At 46.3% G+C, this 9273-nt stretch overlaps 1 protein-coding gene across 1 annotated transcript in view; it reads left to right on the forward strand.

Annotated features, from left to right (window-relative positions):
- Positions 1–8773, forward strand: part of PLB1 (phospholipase B1) — a 126319-nt gene extending 117546 nt beyond the window's left edge. The window contains exons 55-57 of the mRNA XM_069768351.1: positions 5355–5450; positions 5594–5668; positions 7819–8773. Coding sequence (XP_069624452.1) covers positions 5355–5450; positions 5594–5668; positions 7819–8055 — 408 coding nt within the window. The 3' untranslated portion in view covers positions 8056–8773. The remainder of the gene's footprint in view (positions 1–5354; positions 5451–5593; positions 5669–7818) is intronic.
- Positions 8774–9273: the final 500 nt, after the last annotated feature.

Here is a 9273-nt window from a genome sequence, read left to right on the forward strand (position 1 = left end):
GAGGAGTAGTGCAGATTTCTGGATTAGTCCTGGAGGAGTAGTGCAGATTTCTGGAGTAGTCCTGGAGGAGTAGTGCAGATTTCTGCAATAGTCCTGGAGGAGTAGTGCAGATTTCTGGAGTAGTCCTGGAGGAGTAGTGCATATTTCTGGATTAGTCCTGGAGGAGTAGTGCAGATTTCTGAATTAGTCCTGGAGGAGTAGTGCAGATTTCTGGATTAGTCCTGGAGGAGTAGTGGAGATTTCTGGATTAGTCCTGGAGGAGTAGTGGAGATTTCTGGATTAGTCCTGGAGGAATAGTGGAGATTTCTGGATTAGTCCTGGAGGAGTAGTGGATATTTCTGGATTAGTCCTGGAGGAGTAGTGGAGATTTCTGGATTAGTCCTGGAGGAGTAGTGGAGATTTCTGGAGTAGTCCTGGAGGAGTTAGTGGGGATATCTGGATTAGTCCTGGAGGAGTAGTGGAGATTTCTGGAGTAGTCCTGGAGGAGTAGTGCAGATTTCTGGATTAGTCCTGGAGGAGTAGTGCAGATTTCTGGATGAGTCCTGGAGGAGTAGTGGAGATTTCTGGATTAGTCCTGGAGGAGTAGTGGAGATTTCTGGATTAGTCCTGGAGGAATAGTGGAGATTTCTGGATTAGTCCTGGAGGAGTAGTGGAGATTTCTGGATTAGTCCTGGAGGAGTAGTGGAGATTTCTGGATTAGTCCTGGAGGAGTAGTGGATATTTCTGGATTAGTCCTGGAGGAGTTAGTGGGGATATCTGGATTAGTCCTGGAGGAGTAGTGGAGATTTCTGGAGTAGTCCTGGAGGAGTAGTGCAGATTTCTGGATTAGTCCTGGAGGAGTAGTGCAGATTTCTGGAGTAGTCCTGGAGGAGTAGTGCAGATTTCTGGAATAGTCCTGGAGGAGTAGTGCAGATTTCTGGAGTAGTCCTGGAGGAGTAGTGCAGATTTCTGGAGTAGTCCTGGAGGAGTAGTGCAGATTTCTGGATTAGTCCTGGAGGAGTAGTGCAGATTTCTGGATTAGTCCTGGAGGAGTAGTGCAGATTTCTGGATTAGTCCTGGAGGAGTAGTGGAGATTTCTGGATTAGTCCTGGAGGAGTAGTGGATATTTCTGGATTAGTCCTGGAGGAATAGTGGATATTTCTGGATTAGTCCTGGAGGAATAGTGGATATTTCTGGATTAGTCCTGGAGGAGTAGTGGAGATTTATGGATTAGTCCTGTAGGAGTAGTGGAGAATTCTTGATTAGTCCTGGAGGAATAGTGGAGATTTCTGGATTAGTCCTGGAGGAGTAGTGGAGATTCCTGGATTAGTCCTGGAGGAATAGTAGAGATTTCTGGATTACTCCTGGAGGAGTAGTGGAGATTTCTGGATTTGTCCTGGAGGAGTAGTGGAGATTTCTGGATTAGTCCTGGAGGAATAGTGGAGATTTCTGGATTAGTCCTGGAGGAATAGTGGAGATTTCTGGATTAGTCCTAGAGGAGTAGTGGATATTTCTGGATTAGTCCTGGAGGAGTAGTGGAGATTTCTGGATTAGTCCTGGAGGAGTAGTGGAGATTTCTGGGTTAGTCCTGGAGGAGTAGTGCAGATTTCTGGAGTAGTCCTGGAGGAGTAGTGCAGATTTCTGGATTAGTCCTGGAGGAGTAGTGGGGATTTCTGGATTAGTCCTGGAGGAATAGTGGATATTTCTGGATTAGTCCTGGAGGAGTAGTGGAGAATTCTTGATTAGTCCTGGGGGAATAGTGGAGATTTCTGGATTAGTCCTGGAGGAGTAGTGGAGATTTCTGGATTAGTCCTGGAGGAATAGTGGAGATTTCTGGATTAGTCCTGGAGGAGTAGTGGGGATTTCTGGATTAGTCCTGGAGGAGTAGTGGATATTTCTGGATTAGTCCTGGAGGAATAGTGGATATTTCTGGATTAGTCCTGGAGGAATAGTGGATATTTCTGGATTAGTCCTGGAGGAGTAGTGGAGATTTATGGATTAGTCCTGTAGGAGTAGTGGAGAATTCTTGATTAGTCCTGGAGGAATAGTGGAGATTTCTGGATTAGTCCTGGAGGAGTAGTGGAGATTCCTGGATTAGTCCTGGAGGAATAGTAGAGATTTCTGGATTAGTCCTGGAGGAGTAGTGGAGATTTCTGGATTTGTCCTGGAGGAGTAGTGGAGATTTCTGGATTAGTCCTGGAGGAGTAGTGGAGATTTCTGGATTAGTCCTGGAGGAATAGTGGAGATTTCTGGATTAGTCCTGGAGGAATAGTGGAGATTTCTGGATTAGTCCTAGAGGAGTAGTGGATATTTCTGGATTAGTCCTGGAGGAGTAGTGGAGATTTCTGGATTAGTCCTGGAGGAGTAGTGGAGATTTCTGGGTTAGTCCTGGAGGAATAGTGGAGATTTCTGGATTAGTCCTGGAGGAGTAGTGGGGATTTCTGGATTAGTCCTGGAGGAATAGTGGATATTTCTGGATTAGTCCTGGAGGAGTTAGTGGGGATATCTGGATTAGTCCTGGAGGAGTAGTGGAGATTTCTGGAGTAGTCCTGGAGGAGTAGTGCAGATTTCTGGATTAGTCCTGGAGGAGTAGTGCAGATTTCTGGAGTAGTCCTGGAGGAGTAGTGCAGATTTCTGGAATAGTCCTGGAGGAGTAGTGCAGATTTCTGGAGTAGTCCTGGAGGAGTAGTGCAGATTTCTGGATTAGTCCTGGAGGAGTAGTGCAGATTTCTGGATTAGTCCTGGAGGAGTAGTGCAGATTTCTGGATTAGTCCTGGAGGAGTAGTGGAGATTTCTGGATTAGTCCTGGAGGAGTAGTGGAGATTTCTGGATTAGTCCTGGAGGAATAGTGGAGATTTCTGGATTAGTCCTGGAGGAGTAGTGGATATTTCTGGATTAGTCCTGGAGGAGTAGTGGAGATTTCTGGATTAGTCCTGGAGGAGTAGTGGAGATTTCTGGAGTAGTCCTGGAGGAGTTAGTGGGGATATCTGGATTAGTCCTGGAGGAGTAGTGGAGATTTCTGGAGTAGTCCTGGAGGAGTAGTGCAGATTTCTGGATTAGTCCTGGAGGAGTAGTGCAGATTTCTGGATTAGTCCTGGAGGAGTAGTGGAGATTTCTGGATTAGTCCTGGAGGAATAGTGGAGATTTCTGGATTAGTCCTGGAGGAATAGTGGAGATTTCTGGATTAGTCCTGGAGGAGTAGTGGATATTTCTGGATTAGTCCTGGAGGAGTAGTGGAGATTTCTGGATTAGTCCTGGAGGAGTAGTGGATATTTTTGGATTAGTCCTGGAGGAGTTAGTGGGGATATCTGGATTAGTCCTGGAGGAGTAGTGGAGATTTCTGGAGTAGTCCTGGAGGAGTAGTGCAGATTTCTGGATTAGTCCTGGAGGAGTAGTGCAGATTTCTGGAGTAGTCCTGGAGGAGTAGTGCAGATTTCTGGAATAGTCCTGGAGGAGGAGTGCAGATTTCTGGAGTAGTCCTGGAGGAGTAGTGCAGATTTCTGGAGTAGTGGGGATTTCTGGATTAGTCCTGGAGGAGTAGTGGGGATTTCTGGATTAGTCCTGGAGGAGTAGTGGAGAATTCTGGATTAGTCCTGGAGAAGTAGTGGATATTTCTGGATTAGTCCTGGAGGAGTGATATATATTTCTGGATTAGTCCTGGAGGAGTAGTGGAGATTTCTGGATTAGTCCTGGAGGAATAGTGGATATTTCTGGATTAGTCCTGGAGGAGTAGTGGAGATTTATGGATTAGTCCTGTAGGAGTAGTGGAGAATTCTTGATTAGTCCTGGAGGAATAGTGGAGATTTCTGGATTAGTCCTGGAGGAGTAGTGGAGATTCCTGGATTAGTCCTGGAGGAATAGTAGAGATTTCTGGATTAGTCCTGGAGGTGTAGTGGAGATTTCTGGGTTAGTCCTGGAGGAATAGTGGAGATTTCTGGATTAGTCCTGGAGGAGTAGTGGGGATTTCTGGATTAGTCCTGGAGGAGTAGTGGAGATTTCTGGATTAGTCCTGGAGGAGTTAGTGGGGATATCTGGATTAGTCCATATCGTGACTATTAGGGTGTCAACCTCCGCTATCAGGTAGGTGACTGACAGGGATCTGTAGGGAATTGATAGTCCCCACTACTGTGTATATACATTTATGTCTTTATTGATGTGAAACCTTGTATGGCTTTAATTGATTGTACTTCTATTCTTCAAAAGATTTTAATGGGTGTTGTACTTTTAAATATAATAATCAAAGTTATTTTTATTAGTCTGTTTGACGTTGAGACCCTAATTTTCTATTTATGGTTGGTTTTCTCTTAGTCCTGGAGGAGGAGTGTAGAGCTGTGGATTAGTCCTGAAGGAGTGTAGAGCTGTGGATTAGTCCTGAAGGAGGAGTGTAGAGCTGCGGATTAGTCCTGGAGGAGGAGTGTATAGGTGTGCATTAGTCCTGGAGGAGGAGTGTAGAGCTGTGGATTAGTCCTGGAGGAGGAGTGTAGAGCTGTGGATTAGTCCTGGAGGAGTGTAGAGCTGTGGATTAGTCCTGCAGGAGTGTATAGCTGCGGATTAGTTGTGGAAGAGGAGTGTAGTGCTGTGGATTAGTCCTGGAGGAGGAGTGTAGTGCTGTGGATTAGTCCTGGAGGAGGAGTGTAGTGCTGTGGATTAGTCCTGGAGGAGTGTAGAGCTGTGGATTAGACCTTGAGGAGGAGTGTAGATATCTGGTTTAGTCACAGAGGAATAGTCTAGAGCAGGGGTCCCCAACTCCAGTCCTCAAGGCCCACCAACATGTCATGTTTTCAGGATTTCCTTAGTCTTGCCCAGGTAATAATTGCATCACCTGTGCAATGCAAAGGAAATCCTGAAAACATGACCTGTTGGTGGGCCTTGAGGACTGGAGTTGGGGACCTCTGGTCTAGAGCTGTGGATTAGTCCTGGAGGAGTACTGTAGATTTCTGGTTTAATCCTGGAGGAGGAGTGTAGAGCTCGGGATTAGTCCTGAAGGAGGAGTGTAGAACTCAGGATTAGTCCTGGAGGAGCAGTGTAGAGCTCGGGATTTGTCCTGGAGGAGGAGTGTAGATTTTTGGATTAGTCCTGGAGGAGTAGTGTAGAGCTGTGGATTAGTCCTGGAGTAGAGTAGAGCTCGAGATTAGTCCTGGAGGAGGAGAGTAGAGCTTGGATTAGTCCTGGAGGAGCAGAGTAGAGCTCGGGATTAGTCCTGGAGGAGGAGAGTAGAGCTCGGATTAGTCCTGGAGGAGCAGAGTAGAGCTCGGGATTAGTCCTGGAGGAGGAGAGTAGAGCTCGGGATTAGTCCTGGAGGAGCAGAGTAGAGCTCAGGATTAGTTCTGGAGGAGTAGTGTGCACCATGTTCAGATGTCGTCTCTTTACCGCAGGACGGTGAACCGGACATTTCCTACTTCGCAGCAGACTGCTTCCATTTCTCAGAAAGAGGACAGGCTGAGATGGCCATCGCCCTGTGGAACAACATGGTAACACCTTCGGGGGGCGCTCTACATGTCACATGTGTCCAAGCTGAAATACAAAATCTGAAATTCACCAGTTGACTTGTATTCCAATACTAATATCTCACTGGACGTGTGATGAGACGTTTCCTCCTCTGTTTTGTCCTCAGATAGAGCCAGTAGGCCAAAAACTGAGCTACAACAACTTCACCCGCAGCCGCTCCAAAATAAACTGTCCGACCAACGTAAGTACAATAGTATGGGATAATAGCCAAGCTTGGAAAGTCCAACTCACATATACAGAGGGCCAACATTAAAAGCTTGGCCAAAGTTGAGGGCCAACCTCGATATTTATTTAAAAAAAAAAAAAAAAAAAAGTCTACAATTAAGGAAGTTTTTCCTGATCATCAAGTATAACAATGAACCTTTACATATGGAAGTAAACTTAAAGGGGTTGTCCCACAAACAAGCCTTCACATGCATGGTATGGTGACCCTACTGTACCCCCTCTCAACCTCCCCATCAAAGTATGGTGACCCCCAATACAGTATGATTCCCCAACTTTAATCCCCCCACAGCCCTCCAGACGGTAGAATGGCCCCCACATAGTGCCCCATACAGTATAATGGCCCACACATAGTGCCCCATACAGTATAATGGCCCACGCATAGTGCCCCATACAATATAATGGACACCACAATAGTGCTCAATACTGTATAATGGAGTCCACATAGTGATCCATACAGTATAATAGACCCCACCCTAGTGCCCCATACAGGACAATGGCTCCACGTAGTGCTCCATACATTATAATGGACCCAACCTAGTGCCCAATACAGTATAATGGGCCACACACAGCGGTCCATACAGTATAGTGGACCCACATCTTCCTCTATACAGTATAATGGACTCACATAGTGCTCCGAAAGGTATAATGGAACCCACATAGTTCTCAATACAGTATTATGGCCTCCACATAGTGCTCCATACAGTATAATAGATCCCACCCTAGTACCCCATACAGGACAATGGCCCCACAATGAGCTCCATACAGTATAATGGACCCCAACTAGTGCCCCATATAGTATAATGGGCCCAACACAGCAGTCCATACAGTATAATGGCCCCACATAGTCCTCAATACAGTATAATGGCCCCACATAGTGCTCCAAGCGGTGTAATGTCCACACATAGTCACCCATACAGTATAATGGCCCCACACAGTGGTCCATACAGTATAATGGCCCCACATAGTCCTTCATACAGTATAATGGCCCCACATACTCCTCCATACAGTGAATAGCCCCACATAGTGCTCCATACTGTATAATGGCCCCACATAGTGCTCCATACAGTATAATGGCCTCACAGAGTGCTCCATACAGTATAATGGCCCCACATGGTCCTCAATACCGTATAATGGCCCCACATACTGCTCCAAGCGGTATAATGTCCACACATAGTCCTCCATACAGTATAATGGCCTCACATAGTGCTTCAAGTGATGTAATATCCACACATAGTCACCCATACAGTATAATGGCCCCACACAGTGCTCCATACAGTATAATGGCCCCACATAGTCCTTCATACAGTATAATGGCCCCACATAGTGCCCCATACAGTATAATAGCCCCACAAAGCACTCCATATAGTATAAAAGCCTCACATAATGCAGTATAGTGCACCCCACACAGTGCTCCATACAGTATAATGGCCCCACATAGTCCTTCATACAGTATAATGGCCCCACATAGTCCTTCATACAGTATAATGGCCCCACATAGTCCTTCATACAGTATAATGGCCCCACATAGTCCTTCATACAGTATAATGGCCCCACATAGTGCTCCATACTTTATAATGGCCACACATAGTCCTTCATACAGTATAATGGCCCCACATAGTCCTTCATACTGTATAATGGCCACACATAGTGCTCTGTACAGTATATTGGCCCCCACATAGTGCTCCATACTGTATAATGGCCACACATAGTGCTCTGTACAGTATATTGGCCCCCACATAGTCCTTCATACTGTATAATGGCCACACATAGTGCTCTGTACAGTATATTGGTCCCCACATAGTGCTCCATACTGTATAATGGCCACACATAGTGCTCTGTACAGTATATTGGCCCCCACCTAGTGCCTCATACAGTATAATAGCCCCACATAGTGCATAATACTGTCTAAGCCTTGACTCATGTATACTGGTAAACTTTGAGCTGTACGCACTATTCTACATTACATTACTAATTCTGCACTGAATACTGGTGTCAATACTTGCGCCTCTTCATTTTATATTCCCTCCCCCACATACCTGAGGTTAGGGTTATGGCAGACATTTCGGAGTATGGCCCACATGTAATGTCTCCTCTTCTCTGTCTCAGGACCACCCGTTCCTCTACACCCTGAAGAACAGTGGTCTCCCAGACGTTGATCTCCCACCTGAAGCTGACGGTGATGGTGATAGTGACGGTGACCAGGTGCCGATGTGGTCAGTGATTGTGGCCTCCATCGGCGGCGTGGCTCTGGGTTGTGCCGTGGTCGGGATAGCGGTCTGTCTGAGGAACCGGCGGAGATCTAATAAGAAGAAGCGGATGAGTGAGAGCGGCTCCTCCTTCTGAGAGGGGTCATCAAGAACAAAGACGCAGAATGGGATACCCCAAAACATTTGTACATAATATTCACTCCGGAAATGTCAAACCCCAGAAGACCATGGACTGATACCTGGACAGAATTCACCTGCAGAATTACACCCCCGTAGGACACTGTGCCGCCATGCCATGTGTCACGCTTCAGCCACATCCAGAGCTGCATTCATAATTCTGCTGGTTACCACTTGGAATCATCTGCGCCGCTTAGTGGACATGTGGTTTTCAGCATTGGGTGATGATGCAATATGTGGCGGCAGCTCTACATGTCCAAGAATGCAGACCCTGAACAAGCAGGGGTGGCTGACAAATGGCGAAGCACAAGAGGTGACCAGATGGGTTGTGAACGCCATAAATCTGCAAAACAGCTCACCTGCCAACCCCGTCCATTAAGGGAGTAGTCTGTGCGTGCCCCGCACCCCTCAGGAACCCCGAGATTCCCATTATATGGGTGCACCTGGACTGTAATAGCACCACGAATCCGCAGACCCTCTCTGCATTCAGCCCCCCAGAGTAGGAGCACAAAACGCTGGGAATAATGATGAGTTTACACCCCGGGCATCTGTAAATAAGCAAAAAGTACCGTAATTAATGCCGCAGCCTGATAATGTGTCTCCAATGGACCCTGTAATATAATGTGATGTTCTGTGCACACGACCCAGGCGTAATAAAGGACATAAAGAAACGTGGACATGTGTTTGCATCTCCAGTTCTTGTGAAACTACAACTCCCAGCATGCACTGTGCCAGCTGAAGAGAATGAGGACAAGATGATGATTATATAGACAGGAATGCAGATATCAAAGCTGCCACTAGATGGCGCAAGCTGAATGTAAAGTATATATATGTGAGTGTGTGAGTATATATAGTATATATATATATATATACAGTACTGTGCGGAGTGGAGAAAAATGCTGCAAACTAAGAAGCCTTCAAAAATAGCAGTGTTAATAGTTAATTTTTATCAATTGTATCCCATCAGTATCTCATGACCGCTCATCTCCTCCATCATCAGTATCTGGTGACTGCCCATCTCCTCCATGATCAGTATATTGTGACTGCCCGCTGCCTCCATCTTCAGTATCTGGTGACTGTCCCCTCCATCATCAGTATCTGGTGACTGCCCATCTCCTCCATCATCAGTATATTGTCACTGCCCGTCACCTCCATCATCAGTATCTGGTGACGTCCA

Source organism: Ranitomeya imitator, chromosome 5, assembly GCF_032444005.1.
Source record: "Ranitomeya imitator isolate aRanImi1 chromosome 5, aRanImi1.pri, whole genome shotgun sequence".
Classification (NCBI taxonomy): domain Eukaryota; kingdom Metazoa; phylum Chordata; class Amphibia; order Anura; family Dendrobatidae; genus Ranitomeya; species Ranitomeya imitator.